Consider the following 18700-nt stretch of genomic DNA (forward strand, 5'->3'; position numbering starts at 1 on the left):
AGATAGATAGACACTTTCTTTAGGGAAAGCAGTTTGAAGGTGCTGACTGCCAGCTAGGAAGTTTGAAAAGGTGCTGATCGGCAGATAAATTAGGTCTTTTTTTTTTTTTTTTTTCTAAAAAACCCCCTCAGCTGCATCGTGAGGCCGGTTGTGGAGCCTGCCTGGCCGGCCACAGCGTGATGTCGCTTTGAACTGAGCAGAAAGTGCTGCCTCATGCTGGGGGATTGAGATGAATTTCCAGAGATGCACCACAATACTTGACAAGTGCACAAACAGTCAGTAGATTGTAGAATAACAGGGTTAAAATGGGAACTGTGGAGAGAACCGGAGTTGATGCCTTGACCTAACAAGTGCTTTTACACTAGGTGTGTTATTTCTCCCCAAAGTGGTCACCTGAAGTATTCACACTTTAAAACATGCAGGGCAATTACATGGCAAACAGCATCCAATCAAAATGCTTTGCACCATTTTCAAAACTCTGAAATCTAATGGGTTTTTCGATTGGTTAAATACAAACTAAAAAAACAAAAACAAAACATGCTCCAAACATAAGATTTCTGATTAAAAAGCATCTTTTTATTTTGAAATCACCCTTCCCATCAGAGAGTTTAGAAAGGTAAAGTGTTATTTCTGACTTAATTCTTTTGCATATGTCCAGGTAATTCTGATAAGCTTGCTCTAAAAGTTGTGTTTACCTTGTGTTTTCGAGCTGTTGTTGCGGTTAAGAAACCAACTGTTCAGAATTGTAAAGCATTCATAAGAATGCTGGTTATTTATGCATTTATCAGCAAGGTTGTTGAAAAATCTGTTTTAATAGTTCAGTGCCTCTTTAGCAATCAGGAAACATTTTTTTGCAATATTACTGAATTGTATTGCTTATATTAGTCTAGATTTCCGACAGAACCTTACATCGATTCTGTATCATTATCTGATACTCTTAGTCTTGTTGCTGCAGGAAGTCCAGCAGTACCTGAGATCTCAGTTTTGTGCTGAACTAGAAACAAACTAGAAATCCTAAAGGAATATTCTTAATTGCTGGCACTAGCTAGACTCTGTCCTTTGTTGTTTTTGCAGACATCTGTGCTTTTCTCTTACTCAGCCCATAAGCACTACTGTGTTCTCCCTGTTGTTTGGCAGGCCGCTGAGGCATTTTCCCACTGGAGCTTCTCCTTCTAAATAGCTTTTAACTTCTAAGGAGAGAGAATGTATGACACTACATTACAGACCTCAGCCGTTGTTATATTATTGATGAAGTTCTTATTGTTCTGTAAAGAAAATAAAAAAACCCTATACATCAACACTCATAAGCAAACCTTTCTGCACTCTTTAGCAATCTTTAGATTCAGTTTAATATCTTCAAAAATCCCAAAGGTGTGCAGGAAGTTAACATGTCCATATTGATTTCAGTGCCAACAAGTTATTTACCATTTTTAATCTGGAATTTTGATTTTTATAGAATTTTGACTTTCCAAAATTCAATCAAATTTTGATTGAATTTTTGATTGAACTTGACCTTCTGGTCAAGTTACTTGTATAGTAATTAGTAATACATCCGAGATATTAAATTTGGCCATTTTTTCTCTGAATCGGCTAAGTCTCCTGGCAGAACCGGCAGGGCAACCTAAAATTGGCATTGACTTAGAAAGGTTGATTGGTGCTTTATGAATAATGAAATTCTGCTGATATGTCTTTTTTTTCTTATTATACTGAAGATCACCACACTGCATTTAATTCTCAAGACTAATAATTTTTTATTCAGTAATTCTGATATTAATTTTGTAATTACCATGTTCAGCTGTAGATATTGAGGTAGCTCCTTTAATTAAAAATAATAAATTCCTGCTCAGTTTTGTTATAAGGAGATGTCTAACCTTATGTTCAAATGAAGCATAAAATATACAATCATATTGCACTACTGTGTCAAGAAACTGCAAATCCACGGATCATCTATTATAATTAAAAGCATAATTTGTATTCAGAGCACAAATGTCCGCAAAATCTCTTATTCGATGGCACATTTAATTAGGCCGACTCATATTTCTGTGTCAACATTCATCACAACGTGAAATCTGGTGTCTCAAAAGGGACACTCTTATCTTTGAATTCATTTTAGAAAGATGATATAAAATATCATTGTGAGAGGCAGAGGTGGGTTTGGCAGATGGTGGCTCATCTTCTTTATTTGTGTGTGACATGAAGACACTTGATGGGATCATCTCTCCTCTGCATTCTCCATATTTCTCCTTAATCTTATTACACCCGTGAACAATCAAGCAAATTGGGTCTGTCAACTGTTTTAGTTTTGGTTTTAGAAATTCAAAGGGGTTTCGTTCTAATTCAGGTTGAGAGTTGCTGAAACATTTTAATAAAGAAATTAACCCTTATCAAGCCTGCTTTCTCTGTAGTTTGTTTTTAGACTCTCTTGCCTGATTTGTTTTAACTTAATTACACAGCAGTGGACCATGTTTCTCGTAAGCATCATTTGTTTTATTAAAAAGACACAGTTACACATTATTTTTACCATAAATAAAGTTATACTAACTCAATATGCTTTTTGCAGGAATATTATAGTTCATTCCCTGGGTTAACAGTAAAGTTCAAATTACAGAAAATTAGTGACAATGTTTTTCCACAGACTGTAATGTATGAACTTAAAATGTTCTGAAAAGCAAAGGCAATTATTTTTTTTTTCCACAGTTGAGTAACTTTAATTAGTGTCGGATGCCTTCAGTGGTTCAGATTTCAGTGTTGAACCTTTTGCTGCTGATGAAATGGTATTGTTGTCCTTCAAAATCTTTCTAAATGCAGCACAGGGTGATTATAATTGCTAAATGCATGTTGGCATTACGATTATGAATGAATTTGTTTAGGCATCGGCTGTTAATAACTGCGCTAATGTTGTATTCAAATATTCAGATTTATTCGCAGAAAGATCCTGCTTGTTGTTGTCTGATCATCAGGTTGGCCTTATGCTGCAGAAGCTGGTCCACCGTTGTTAATCAGCAGCGTGAAAACAGACGGATGAGGAAGCATCTGCAGCCGTCTAAATATGTACACACATTCAGACTGTTTGATTTCATTTCACACTGACATACGAACTGTGTTTGACACACACAGCTGTCAGAGCTTTATGAGCTAGTCTCCATTAGCAGGGTACAACTCTTCTTTACGTTACTGCTGCTGTTGCATAAAGTGCTTTGATATTTATTTTTCAGTCAGGTCTATTTCTGGACGTTTGTCCCAGGAGTCACAGTGTTTGTATTCACACTGAACTCATTAGTAAGTCGGATTCAGAAAGGCAGAAAATGGGTTATTCCCAGTAGGTGACTAGATATTTACAGCACTGCTTAGGAAATGAATAGTGTAAGAATCAACAGGCGTATTTCAAATGTGTGAAGTTTATTTGTATAAAAACCGACTATTGCGCCGAACACAAATGATAAAAAGGATGTTATGTAGCATCCTATGTAACAAGATATGTAACATCCTTTTTAGAAGAGCTGACTTTTTGTAACAGAAAACTCAGCTACAGGAACTTATTAAAGCACAGTGATGTATTTAAAAACGATTACTTGCAACTTTTATTAAGATTTTATATCTTTGGACATTTTTAGTCATGAAAGCACAGTAGGCTATATTAACAGGACTCATCATTCAAGATTACTGCATCCTCAGGAGAGCCTGTTAGGAGGCTGGATGATCATTGTGCCAAATTACATGAATGTTAATCCATTATTACTGTAACTCATTCACTGGGATTTTAGTGATGTTTATGTTTGCTGTTGTGATGGTTCCTTTATATTTTTTCTTTAACTGAAAGTTCCAAGTTGGCCTAAAATATACTAGTCAGTCCATCTAGACCACTTTTTGCAAATATCCACTTCTTCATCACTTCAGATAAATGTTTAAAACCAAAGGTGTTAAGCAACATAACTTTGCCAGCTGGAGGGATACCAAAAAAGGAGAGATTTTTCTTTGTTTAGGAAAAAAGTTTAGAAAAATATGACCAAAAAGAAGAACAAAAAAACAAACAAAAACAAAACAGATGGTGTGTTTGGGCTTTAAGCCAGATTTATAATACTGTATGTTGTGATTTCTTGTGTAGTTTAACAAATTAATAAATAATACCAATGATTTTTTTTTTTTTTAAGAGTCTAAGAAGATACTCTCCCCGCACCATTTATAATCAGACATTTCAGTGAAACACCGGCTGTCCTAAAGAGATTTGCCCTTTCATTCCCACAATGCTTACAAACTGTCCAGCATTAGAATCATTTATGGTCCCATAAGTTATTGTGTTTCTAAATTAACTCAAATTAGCATTTTATATTCTCAGTATACAAAGTGACGCCATGAGATATGTCACTTTGGTAAAGCAAGTGTTGTGTTGTCTTCACTGCTGCTTAGGAGAAATTTGCATTATGATAGACTATAAATATTTTATTATAAGGGCTTGTGATTTTATCTGTATGGACTAAAGATTATTTCCTCAGTTCTTCAGTCCTGCTTTACAGATGGAACTGGTTCGTGGTCTGACTACTCTGCAGAACAGCATGTTTGTCTGATTTCATGGACCAGCAGTTGGGATTAATTTGTTATATACTGTACTTATTTTTTGTATGTATTTTTAAAATGCAAAAAACACCTATATTTACTTTAAGGTACTATAACCTAATTTATTTATGTGATGGCATCTAAAAGACTTTCCAAATTAAATGTATTTTTTGTTTTCATGTCAAGAGTTTTGCAAACAAGTGGAATTGAAATTCTTAAAGAACACAACCTATCTGGAACATGTATATATAACGTGTCTATATAATACTTGCATGATATCAAGCCTTTTAGTTAAGTTTTCTGAGTGTTTGTTGTGATGTTTTCTTGGCTGTTTAATGATGATTTTGCAGCTGATGAGCTATATTTACTGTCTCTTCCACGTTTCTTCCCCTGCTCCTAGCCAGCAATGGTTCAGTTCAAGGAGGGGCATTTGTTGCTTAGCAACTTGAGGTTCAAGCTGAGTTGTATGTAGGGCATTATATTCTTGTGTGAATGTGAAAGGCTTATTTCTTAAAGAATGAGTTGGTCAGAGGTAGAAAACTTAGATTTGTTATATAAAGTGTGTTTATTGCCTGAAGCAGAAAACTGTGTTGTTGGTTTTTTTCAATTGTAGTTTTATTTGAGAAGAATAAGATGAAAACAACGACCACATATGAGCTGTAGCTTCACTCTGAGAACACATCAGCCTCATAGAACATATGACTATTAAAAATAAAGAAAAAGAAAAATCTAAGATTAGATCTGCTATAATGAGTTGAATTGAAAACTCTTTGCTTAGTTTTGATTCCTTTTGAATATTTGCCATGGATACCTCTGTCTCTTCTTATAATTTCCATCCTAATTTTTATAGCCATCCATCTGATGATGCCATCACTTCCCGAATAAAGATTTTTGTCGCTCTTTGCCCTGCCAAGATACATTATCGTCGTCCTGAAAACAAGCCATTTTCCATTAATAAAATGAGGAAAGGCTTCAGAATTTATATGGCCACCTGCAGGCGTAATGATTGTAATCTTCCCCGGTTCTTCAGCTGACGGGTAAACCCTTATCCTTATTAACTGCAGAAATTTTCTCATCTCCTCCACTCAGTCATCTTTATGACTTATTGCTATTCCACCAAGCAAAGGTTCTGGTGCATTTTTTGTCCTGGTTATTCTTTACTGAAATATGAATTTGTTGCATTTCTGTATGAAAAAACAATTTTCTGAAGACAGTTTATTATAGTTTGCTTAGAAACTTTATTATTTTTCTGGTGACGTTTTTACTCATTTAGAGGGACAGTGCCAGGTATATTTATCAGCATCTGAGGTAGAGATGAAATAAAAACCTGTTCTGTGAGGTTATTGCAGCAGCATAACATCACACTGAAAGAAATAAAAAAAACTCCTACCTTTGATACAAGAACATTTATTTAGTGAACTGGAAAATCGTAATAAGTAAAATAAGTAATTAATTTTAACAAAAGTAGTGGACAAGTCTTTTAACTGTTGTTGACAGTTATATGCAAATTTTCATAAGGTGGCACATACACCAATGGTTTTACTGTAGGATTCAGGTTTCAAGGTTTTGTGAGTAAATTTCTGTTTAATTTACTATATGATGTGGTTGCAGGGCAACTGTCAATTTTCACTTTGCTGGTGTAGTTTCTGATGGGATTTCCTACACCACAGTCAGTTTAGGAGATTTGATACAATGTTTTCATTGGTTACCTGAATATTAATGGCATGACGTCAAATTTGTGCATGCTAGTTATATTTTGGGTCTGTTTCCCTAGTGAAACATTGTGGGTGCTTATTTTTGGTGGCCAAGATTTTAATCTCAAAGAAAAGGTGGAACATTGTGACGAACAAAAGAGAAACTGAAAGAAAAGACTTGAAAGAATGTGGGGTAAGAGTATGGACATCGTCATTTGCAGCATTAAGCAGTGGTATTGCATTGCATTTTTGTGAAATTGTGAAGTTCTGACCTTTACCCTGTTTTTTGTCATTTTTTTAAGTCAGAAAAAAACTTGAGGCTTATTTTCACATCTGAATATGTAGATATTGGCTTTGCAAAACACATTTAAAAATGAATTTTATGGTTTCATTCCAGATACTTTATCTTTAGGAAATAAAATCTCACCAAATACCAGTATATCAGTTTGAGTAAATTTTGTTTATTAATCCAAATTTTTTTCAGCTGACCATTGTAAATGATATTTTTGAACAGCAAGTCAATTTTTTTGTGAGCCCACCTGCCAATTTGAAAGCTTACATTGTTTCTGTGCAGCCACACTGACATGACGGTTTCAAACTAACGAACGTTTTCTATATTTACTTGTTGTGAGTCTTGAGACAGCTGCAGCTGCTTCCTAATGCTGCTGACAGATGCTTTTTTTTCAAGGAAGGGAAAAGAGGAAATGTGTGCCCAAAGAAATGTTTGGAGCCAGATTTATTATTTATTTATAACTTAAATTATGTTTCAATTTATTTGAAAACAAATTAAAAAAAAAAATAAAAATAAAAAAACGTGGCCCATTTCTTAAAAGAAACCTCGTCCTTTGAATAGAGCTGTGTTATTATACCTTCTGTATTCCAGCTGCCTCATTAATGCAGCAACACAACCTTCTCCCTGTCTGAACTCTTGGCCTAACTCTGCTTTATTTTCACCAAAACGTGGTGAAACATATGAAGAGTATGAACTCTTAGAGGTCTTAAAGTGATGAACTCAGCAGATTATTCTGCACCTTTCATTGACTTTTCCTTCTAATCGGTCTTTAACTCTGGTCGCAGTCTGACACATTTCTGATGAGTCATTTCAGTGACACCGCACAATGAATTATCCAAGAGTTTAACCATCAGTTGTCTCTTTGATTTTTATATTAAAAATGCTTGATTCACGCTTTAGTTTCAGTTAACTTTTCAAGTGACACGAATGTTTGTATCTTTTGTTTTCTATCATAAAAAAAATAAGTGTGGTAATTGGTGTTAAAATTTAACAGAAACATTTTTCCTTTTTATTTCAAAGACGCATTGCCATGGAGACCGTACTATTTTTAGATTATAACTCTTGATCCAAAGCAGGATATCCTACAGATCACTTTCTCAGCTTTAATGGTGAGTCCAAGCAGTAACTTCTGCTGAGTAGCTCTGCAAAGAGTCAGTGGAAAGCATTGGAGGGTGTTCATTTTCAAACATATGAGTCAACTATTATGTGCAAACTGTGTCTGTGTTGCAGCAGCTTCCAACCGCAGCCGTTAATGAGAGAACTTCTGATGTTTCCTTTTTTTTCCCCCTCAGAGACTCTGGAGCCGTCGCCACCGACTGCAACCCAGATCAGATATGGTGAGGAATGAAGTCTGCCACACACACACACACACACACACACACACACATACTTACACACAGAGCCTGCTTGGTCTGTGCATCTTACAAGAAAAAAAAACCTTGCATATTGTAATTTAGCCATTAATGTTTCTCTGATGTCCACAGTTGAGCCTGGATGATTTCTTACAAGCTTAGTAGTTTGTATCTAATAAAAATTGACTGTGTTTATAAAGCAAGTGAAAGCAGTTTTTTATCTTTGAATAAGAACTTTAGTTCAATAAATGTCCTCAAAATCAAACTGCCATGAGACAGTTGAAGGACAGGAATGTTCCAAAATGTTAATTACCTGCTTCAGTACACTACGGGTTGAAGGCAGAAATATTAATGTTTCAAGTCCGTTTTTACATTCATCAAGGTTTTCAAGGTGTTTTAAAACGTAGCAAAGATGTGAAAGTGAAAGAATAGGTAACCATGGATAAGTGAGTGGACTAATTTTTCATCACGTTCAACATGAGAATAATTCCCTGCACAGGCAAGAAATTAAACACACACAGAAGAAGTAAAAGGCATTCTTCTCTTTGTATTTCTTTGAAAATCTGAAAGCTACCTTAATTGATAATACAAATGTAAAACAGAAAGTAGAGCTGAGTCAAGATTAAAAACATAAAGAAGCAGTGTTGTGGGCACAATATTGGTCTTGCCAGAAATATAGAAATTACCTCAGTAAAATTGGTGCCAGAATAATGCATTCTTGTTGCAGCAGCAGAACATGGATTCTGATCAAGCAGAAAATTCTAGAAACTGTTTAGACCCTCAACAGCCAACATCCCTCAGCACCGTTTTAGATGTGTTATGGTCACAACAGTATGTTCAGGTTGTTCAAGTTTCAGAAATAACCTTTTTAATGTTGATCTACTTCCTTTTTATGCAAAACCTCACAACTAATTTAACATAATTTGTTGTATTTCTGAAGATTTAATTTTAGGCCCTTTTTCCTTTCTGGTTCCAAATCCCATTTAGTTAACTTTTTAGAACATTTAGAACATCCTTTGAACAAACCGGACTAACTAGGGGGAACCTCCTGATTGTATTCGGTTGCTACATGAGTCACACAACCACATTTCCATACAGCAGATTATATTGGCCTGCTGGTATTAAAGTAAGCCAATATAATCCACTTATTGAGACTTAAAGATGGCTGATTTCTTCTGGTTTTTCTTCCTCTTGTTGGTTTTTAGTTTTATTCCACAACGCCGTCCCCTTCATCGGGTTTGGTTTCCTGGATAACGCCATCATGATTGCAGCAGTAAGTAAAGTTTTAAGAATTATTCTTTCACCATTAGTTGCTTGTAAGTCGAAGAAACTAACCTTGCATGGAAGTGTTATGTTTAGGTGGGAACAGTAACTCAGGAGGAATATTCAACCTCATTCTGTTGTGTTCTTTAGGGGACGCAGATTGAACTCTCCATCGGAGTCACTCTGGGGATCTCCACCATGGCTGGTAAGAACAGATCAAACAGCCTGCAGTAAAGTCCCATTATTATTTAAATTGACTCCTTATCTTACTGGTTGGCTCCTGGTGTCTTTAAGTAGTTGACACAGCAGATAATTATAAGTCATTTATCTAGCAAAATTCCAAACAGTCTCCCATCTTTTTATACCCAAGATAATATTTTTTTTTCATTAATGCTTTGCTATTTAAAGCCAAGTGTTGGGAAAAGGTATTTGGGAGGCTAATGTTAAAACAAACAATGTTCTCATCTAGGGCAGGTGATATTGCCAAAAAAATATCACAATATAGTAAAAAAAAAATGTCAGTGTAAATTCAGAAATTGTGAATTATTGTTTGTTTTTTTTTGTTGAATACTTTATATTAGTGAGTTTTGCAAATGAATAGAAGCAGCTAAATGTCTACTTATCTTATTTCATACACTTAACAAGTAAAATAAGATTATTTTTTAACTGAAAGTGAAATATAAAGTTCAGTAATTGCACATCTCTAACACAAATGATTTTATGCAGACTAGATCAATATGTAGTGTATTGGAGCTTTACTCCAATAGGATATGACTCTTGTCTTGGATTTATATAAAACTAATTTAAATTAACACAAAAGATGAGACTTGCTGGAAATGAACTGATGAAGCAGTTTTTGGTACAAAGTACCCTTTTAATGTGATTAAATATATACACCTCTCACAGATGGAAGCTGCAGTTCTCTCCAAACTTATTGACACTGTGTTTCCAACATCATAATGTTCTGAGCTACTAAAAAATTCTCATGCATTTCTTTTGTATTTTTTGTAGAAAATATTTAATAAACTAACAGGTTTGTCGCCTAGGTGGTCATTCTTGATAGGGGAGGAAGCAAGCATCAATCTGTAGACTTTACAAAATAAGAGCCTTACTTATTTTGGATTCAACCTGTTTAACCTGATGCCCTCAGGGAGGCGCTACAGATGCATCAAAACAAAACCAAACTCAAAAATTGCTTTCTCCTTAAAAGCAATTAACACCCTGACCTCTCACATGCACTAATTATATGGTGGTTGTATGTGTATGTGAGTATGCAAATGTAACTGATTTAATATTGTAAATATCAGCACATTAATGTTTATATTGTATATATTTCCTACAATGTTTGCACTATTTTGGAGCTGGCTTTAATCTTACTGTATATGTGTGCAGTGGCGAACAATAAATTCTAATTCTAAAAAACTAGAAAATGCAAAAATAACTGAAAGAAGAGCTGTGTGTCTCCTCCTTTTAAACCAGACTGTTAAAAAGTTGCCTTCTAGTACGCTGTTATTTGTCCTGCAGGATTTTATTACTTCTCAGAATTAGTTTAATCTCTTTCTTACACAATCTAGGCAGTCTCCTTGCCAGATACTGAGCTTCCTGGATGAGGTGAATATAATATCAGATATAAAAAAAAAGTCAGCCCTAAAAACCCCGCAGTCACTGCTTTAATCTAAGATGGAGTTTTTGCAGTAAATTTCATGGCCACAACCAGAGCCTCCATTTTCCATCCCAGCTGGCACAGAGAATCTTCGTTGCCAATACAGCTCAGGTGATGTCACCAGTAATCTAAATTTGCCCTGAACTGTTATTTCCCCTGATCTTGTTCCATTTTATTGCCACCTAGCTGACTGTCGTCATGGTGCCATTTCTGGGTCTCAGTTTGGGTCTTTATTATGCTGTGAAAACCATAAAGGCACTGGAGCTAGCCTTCTCCCTCTCTCCACTGCTAGACTACCCCGTTTCCATGGTTACTTAGCTCCTAATACCTCTGCAAAGTGCAAATCAGAGCCTGAAGACGGGCTTCAGATCAAATGCTCGTCTACGTTGCCTCCATCCATGCAGAACCTGCTTTTATATTTGTTTTGTCATCTCCCAGCCGGTCGAGCGATCAGCTTTCTTATTTAATCTGGAAAGAGACGGTTCCAGGTGTATGTCAGCGACCGTTTCTCCACTGTGGCCTTAACGCCGGTGAAACGAGGCGAGACAGGATTGCCGTCTCACCTCATCACCATCAGGAAGTTTTCTCTTTGAAGGGAATTCACATTGAAGTCGTCCATCTGGACATTTAAATCCTTCAGGGATGCCACTGCCTTTAACTTGGAATCATTGTGGACTTCAATGCCTCCAGAAATGTATTGAAGACAAACCAAATATACTTCTCACCCTGGCAGTTTTGATAAGCAAATGTAAACTCAGCCATATTCTCATCCACATTGTGAAAATGCAACATGTTTGTTATTCATAGCTGCTGTGTTTTGTTGATGTACATTGAGGAGAAATGTTTGAAAGCTGACAGTTAAACCTCAGAAACACAGGAGGAAGCAAAGTGACTTTCCAAAAGTGCTACTTAATCTATAAAACTCACCTTTCTCACCCTAAATCACTTTAAGCTTTCATTTTACTACCGTGATTTAGATTGTTTTTTCTATTCGTTTAGATATTCCAAGCTGTTTATGGCCAGTATAGCACAAAAAATGCAGGATATATTCAGTTTATCCTGTAAAGCGGTTCTCTGAACATGGATAAAGACTCCGGATTAGGCTAATTTCCCCAGTAAGATTTTAAGATTTTAATCAGCTGTTCACCGTGTCTGTGTGGCTGTTGATCCAGGTGAGGGCTTCAGGTGCAGCAGGGGAGGTGAGACTTATTTCCTCCAGCTTATCTCAGGAGCTGCTTTGGAGTTTTCAGGCTTAGAGTGACTGCAATCTGTTAGCCTGCTGTTAGATAATGGGGAAAAATAATGTATCAGCTAAGCAGAGTTTCTCTTAATTTAACCGCTAACAGATCCAAAATGATCTTGGACACAACCTATGTACCAGAAAGCTGATTACTATCAGGATTTCTGACTTTATTAAACTTCTGCTCCTTTTTGCATCAGAAAAGTCGGAGTTATTTGAGAGGTTGACACTTGATGTTGATTCCCTCCTGTACCAAATCTGAAATATTCCTCACTTCTAATGTTTTTTTTAATAAAGTGATCTAAACAGTGTCATTAATTATTCAGTAGGTTAGTGCAGAAATATTGCATAATCCCACATGAAGTTGAATTTTTTATTTATTTTTTTTCCTGAGTTGTTTCTTGATCTCCCTTAGAAATCAGCAGCAATCAAAGCGTTTCTCTTTCTTTGTGCAGCCGCTGCTCTGGGGAACCTGGTTTCAGATCTGGCAGGTCTTGGGTAAGCAGCATTCCAGCATCCTCCAAACACTCTTGTTACTTTAGAAACAGATGTCACATTTCATGAAGTTTAGTGCAGGTTGCAGCAGTGAAAGTTTATAGCGGCTCTAAATTATTGAGCTGTGTTATGTTTCTCCTTTTGTGGCGTGCTAATAGCTTTTTTTAGATTAAAAAGTCGAGTAGTTCTTCCAAACTAAATATGATTCTAGGTTTTCATTCATGGATAATTGCTCATTAGAGTTGTTTGTCTTGTTCTTACATTCCTAAGAGCAATTATTTCCTTCAAATTACAATCTTATTCACAAAACTTGTTTTTCCATTAGGCTTAATACTTAGAGGCTCAGTTGTCTTACTCTCTAGACAGGAGCCGTAAACTCAAAAGTAATATGTTAATTTCCTCCTTCAATATTTTGTGTAACTTATAAATAATTCCACGTTCGTTTTATGTTTGTTTTTTTTCTGGGCTGTCAGAAATGTGATTTTGTTGGAAATGATTATTACCTGTTATAATTGATATGTATCAGTCGGTCAATGAATCAAATTTTATTTGTACAGCATCTTTCAGCCACAAGGCATTTCAAAGTGTTTGACCTCATAAAAGCACATGTAACATGTATGTTTGCAGTCTGGCAGGTTATGTGGAGGCTCTGGCTTCCAGACTGGGGATGCAGGTTCCTGATCTGACACCCAAGCAGGCGGATATGTGGCAGACCAGGCTCAGCTCTCACATGGTGAGATGACTCAAAATCTTCACATTCTCATTGGTTTGCCGTCTCTCAGCAGAAAGGATCTGGGTAAATGTCTTAAGTCAAACCAGATGTACACAGTTTGCATAAAACTCTCAGTAACTGGAAAGCTCATTTTTTATATTCTTGGAAGGAATAAAATGTAAAAAAGATAAGTTTATGTCCAATATTTATTACACTTAAAGGCTTTTCTGGACTGTAGATTATGATAGTAATAATTTTCATACTCAAGTTGAATTAGTTTTGAAATTTTTTTCTGTCTGATGGTGCTAGACCGCTCACTGAAATAGAAAAAGGAAAAAACAAAGATATGCGGTTAAATCACCTGTCAGTGTAAGATCGTATCCTTGGAATATAAGACGTATCGGAGGATTAGCTAAAACAAGATGCTGAAAGAGAGGAAAAGGGAAACCTTTACCTAAAAAGCCTCCAGAGGCAGAAGAACGACACAACCAACACTCAGCAAAATCAACTGGCTGGATTTTTGTGGGAACAAATAAAAAAATAAAAAGCAGCATAGCATCCTATTTAGTGCACCCAAATAAGAACAGCAACCTCCAACTGATGCACCACCACTACCATGCTATGAATAATACATTTCACCCGAGTCACCCTGCTGTATAACTATATTATAACAGTAGTATTGTAATCGTGAAACATGTTTAAAATATCAACTCTCACCCGGCATATGAAAGACTTTGGTTTCGTCATTATGTCTAAAATGAACTCCTTCTCTGCTCCCTGCAGGGGAAAGCCATCGGCATCACCATCGGCTGTATTTTGGGAATGTTCCCGCTGCTTTTCCTGAGCGATGACGATGAGGAGGAGGAGAAGAAGAACGGGGCAGAAGCACAGTGATGCAGCATCACACTCCTAATAATCCACCACATCTCTAACTGGATTCTGCTTCATGTCCACATTACAAAGGAGTATTTAACAATAGATTCCCTGTCAGGCGACTCAGGTGGCTTTCACAATCTGGCTCCTATTGAATACAAACACAGCAGTATTATGGAATAATTCTTTTTGATTCTTGCCATTTATTGATTTAGTTTGGATCGCATTTATTTATGCTCAGGAAAAATCGGTCTGCATCATGAGATCCTGCTCCTCATTGATTTTTCTATCAGCTCCTTCAAGATGGATTGTTGGCATTCAAAGAAACACTAAAGCAATTTTTAGTTCCCTCACTCCCCAGAGTCTGTTACCTTAAAACATCTTATTTTAACGCAACATGTTTATCATGAAAATGATTCAATCCTAGTTGTTTGATCACAGTGTACCTTCTTTAACGATTCTGAAAATTCCTGTCTTCATTTGATTGTTTTCATTTTAAAATGAATCAGATAAAAGCTAATGATGTCATGATGACCGTTAGGAGACTAGATTGCAGTTTTTATTTTCATCACATCAGTTACAGAACTTGATTCAGCTGATTTCTGTAAAGGAGAACCATAACATCCTTTTCAATTTATTTAAAAAAAAAGGAACTAGGTGGAACTAAATAGATTTTCTAGTTCGGTTTTTGATAACTGGTTTAGTTGCTGAACAACTCTAGAGGTTGTCTGGTGTGGTTAGCCTTTTTTCTGCATAGCCCTGACTTGCACAAAGTTGCTCAACTTTCTGCAAGAACTTGACATTCTTGACAAAAGCAACCAGAAAAGTCAATGAATGAGAAGCTTGTTAACACTAATCCATCTGGTGCCTTCACTTTAAGTTATGGTGTATATTAGAGATTGAGTAAAATATAGGCACAATTTAATACAAACTATATATATATGATTTAAGTACTTTTAGTTAAACCAGTAAAGCTGCAACTATTTCTATTTCAGATATGATTATATTAAAGTTGTATTTGTTTTTCTTATTGGTATTTTGATTTTGGTGCATGAGTATAAGGAAATAATAGATATATAGTCGTGTTACAATGTTGTGCAGGAAGGTTTACCTTTTTGTTATTCCACTTTCTATTGACTGACTCTAAGAACAAGCTGATTTTAGCTGATTCATTATTCGAGCTCACTAGCCTGCAGTCAGCTGCTTACCAGTTATGCTACTTGGAGTTTTACAACGGTCTTATTACATCAGATGTAGGACTGATTTAGTTTTGGGTTGAGACCTTTTTTGTTGTTTTCATGACTGGACATTCTTCCAAGCAGATTTCAGGGTTTCTTCAGTCAGGTAACTAGTGAGAAGCAACAAGTGGAGGAGGGGCAGTGTTTTGTAACTTTACTTTTGCGTCATACAAACGGGGAAAAACTGGTCATTCTTTCTATGCGTTTGGCATCTCTTTATCATGACTTTAGGATTTAGAGATAGATTTGAAAATGTAACTTTTTTTAAAAAAAACAATTCATAAATAATCATAACAATAACCAGCGCATGTCTGCTGAATGTATGCATCCCCAATAATAAGGAGAGCGCAGGCGATTTATTTCTCTTGTCCAGTTCCCAGTATGACATTGATGTTACGCAGTGAGATGATCTGATTTTATACTTATAAGAAATAAAAGAATCCAAGCAGGGAATATTCTCTTGCTTTTCTTGATTAAGCCTTTCTCTTTAAGTTTAACTTTTTTGTAAAAATTATTATTAATCAAGTGTTTGTCGCTCGAAAAGCACAAAAGCCTTCTGTGAAAGCCGCCTGAGTAGAAGCACTCACCTGGAACTGAGTCTTCCTTTTTCCAATTATTCCCCACAAAGGGAGGATCCGCAGCTAGATGTCGCATGGACTGAAACCGGTCAGTTCTCATTGTCAGTAGGTGCCGACTGAAAGCAACAGATTAACCCATTTTCATATTTATCATTTTATTTGTCAGCTCAACTATTATGACCTTTTTTCCACTCCAAATAACTAAATATAACGGCACATTTACATAATTTATTTTTGCCATGAATAGACACTTTATACTTTTGGAAAACTTCATCTCAAACACTATTTATTTGTAAAGATGATAATCAATAGTCACTGCAGATGAATATGAAAAGTCTTGTGCAACTCGAACCTTTGACAAAATAAAAAAGATGAAACAGATATAATGTCTGCTACCTCGAGGAGTAATGTTGTCGTTTCTGCATGAAGAGCTGATGTAGCTGCGTGTTCCTATTTATGTCAGGTATGTTTTACTTCTCAGTTTGATAAGAAAGGATCCTTGGAGGTTTTCTATGGCTTCATATTAGGAAACATTGAGTGGTAGGACACACTAATTAGAAACTGATTTTTTTTTTTCTTCTTGTTTTTAAGGTTGTTCTGTATCAGCTTGTTTTCTTTTGTGTTCGGCTCCTTTCTCTCCTACATGCGCTCAACTTGAGTCCCACCATCTATGTATTTTAGTTCTTTGGAAGTGATTACTGAGGAAGCTCCAGATGGTTGAGATTTTTATTTCCGAAAACATTTATGCAATGAAAAAAAAAAAAAAACAAGAAAACGGCGCAGACATTTTTGCATCACCCCCTTTTTGTTTCTGTCTGTTTTCTTGATGTCTTGTACAACAACACATCAGCAGAACTTCAAGGTGCTAATAGTCAAAACTGCAAAAATGTTTTTCGTTCTTTGTTTTTTTTGTTCAGGCTTTTTATATGTTTAAGATGTTAGGAATGATGCCTGGATTTCAAACTACATATGCAGGTGTATTTCAGTTAATTAGAATATCATTGAATTTATTTCAGTAATTCCATCGGTTCTTGTTTTTTTTTTTTTTCTATGATTTTATGTTACAGTTAATGAAACCCCAAAGTTAATTAAGTTTCAACATTGCATAAGGACAATATGATTAAGGATAAGTAAGGATTTTTAGTGCAGTAATCCCAGCCTTTTGAAAAGCATACCTATATGCTGAATTGTATATCTTAATGCTTGGTCAAAGACCATTTTGCATAAATTACTGCAATAATATAACTTGTTGGATTAAAGGAAATAATTGAGGCACTACTGAGGTGTTAAGGAAGCCAAGGTTTCTTTAATGGTAGCTTTTTGATGTGATTTTTGTTGATAGATTTGGTGTCTGTTTTTCCTTCCATCAAATTTCACATTGAGATATTTTGAATAGCCAGCTTCTTTAGCAATGACCTCCTGTGACCTATCCTACTTGTGGAAAAAAAAAAATATTGAATACTCGATTGGACAGGTGTCAACTGAATCTTCCCTGTGATTGTGTCAAGAATGTAACATTTCTGTTTTAAAAACTCATTTTTTTTAAAAGAACAGAATTAATTTAATTTGTCTGAGAAACAAATTTGGAGGTTTCATCAGGTGAGAGCCAAACTAATCATAGCTTTAATAGCTCATAAACCTTTTTGATGTTCTGATTTATTGAAATGCTCCTGAAAGAAAAATCACATGTAGGAGACGTAAGTGGAGAAAATTCTTAAACTAATGTAGTTGATTGTGAAATAGTTGGTGTGAACTCTTTAATTTATGCAGATGTTTTTTTTCCTCCTTTTTTCTGGTGATGCAGGCATGCAACAATAGCTCCAGCTTAAGTTATTGTTACAGATTTACAATTATTGATTCTGTTCTGACCTGCAGAGAATCTGAATTGATTAAAACTTTGGATTGTAATTAGAAAATCAATGATATGAGCCTTAGAATTCAGAGCATATCTAGTTCAGAGACATTTAAAAATCTGCTTGACTGTTTTGTGAGGAGCTGAGAGGCATCTTAAATTGATCCACTGGATCACACATTCCTCAATGTTTATCTGTTCTGTTAGGCTCAGCTAGCATTTAATATATATTTTATCTTATCCAACAAAAGTAGAATCTTACCAAAACTCAAATATGTTATTTGTAATTTTATCTACTTTATTGAACATATTATGTATTATTAGTGATGAGCACAAATTATGTGACTAAAGTAAAGACTTCAGAGCTAAAAGAAACTGATCTGAACTTACTGAGCATGAATACAGCTGCAGGAGTTAAAACAAGGAGGGAGATTACTTTGTTTCCTGCCTGCCTTGTTCAGAGGAAGATTTGTTGTGAAGGATTATGAACAATTTATCGTTTGTTCAGGTTATGCATTAAATTGTTAGAAGTTGGGACTAAAATAAGTGGTGTGCCGTTTGTCAGCATGAGAAACCTGATTTGTTTCCCTTTGCATCAAGTTTACATTATGCTTGTTTTTTTTAAGAATTAATATAAATACAATATTTGCTTGATTTAAATAAAAAAAAAATGTTTGAATTATGAGTATTCTTTTGTCAAAGGAATGCAATGTGCTGCCATCTTGTGGTCAGTCTGAAACCGCAGCTGCCACACAAAACATGTTTGTACTATAGAAGCTGTTCTGTCTACACATACAGTGATTTTGCAGAATTGTGTGCAACAAAGTAATATAATAAATGAGAATGTTTACTGCGGGTGTCGCTGTACCTAAATCTCTTCTCTATTTATGCTGC

At 35.5% G+C, this 18700-nt stretch overlaps 1 protein-coding gene across 1 annotated transcript in view; it reads left to right on the plus strand.

The window, feature by feature from the left end:
• Positions 1 to 18655, plus strand: part of tmem65 (transmembrane protein 65) — a 28048-nt gene extending 9393 nt beyond the window's left edge. The window contains exons 2-7 of the mRNA XM_015048458.1: positions 7833 to 7877; positions 9098 to 9165; positions 9306 to 9360; positions 12514 to 12556; positions 13181 to 13286; positions 14049 to 18655. Coding sequence (XP_014903944.1) covers positions 7833 to 7877; positions 9098 to 9165; positions 9306 to 9360; positions 12514 to 12556; positions 13181 to 13286; positions 14049 to 14159 — 428 coding nt within the window. The 3' untranslated portion in view covers positions 14160 to 18655. The remainder of the gene's footprint in view (positions 1 to 7832; positions 7878 to 9097; positions 9166 to 9305; positions 9361 to 12513; positions 12557 to 13180; positions 13287 to 14048) is intronic.
• Positions 18656 to 18700: the final 45 nt, after the last annotated feature.

Source organism: Poecilia latipinna, unplaced genomic scaffold (genome assembly GCF_001443285.1).
Source record: "Poecilia latipinna isolate Pla-1442-1.1 unplaced genomic scaffold, P_latipinna-1.0 Scaffold884, whole genome shotgun sequence".
Taxonomy (NCBI): domain Eukaryota; kingdom Metazoa; phylum Chordata; class Actinopteri; order Cyprinodontiformes; family Poeciliidae; genus Poecilia; species Poecilia latipinna.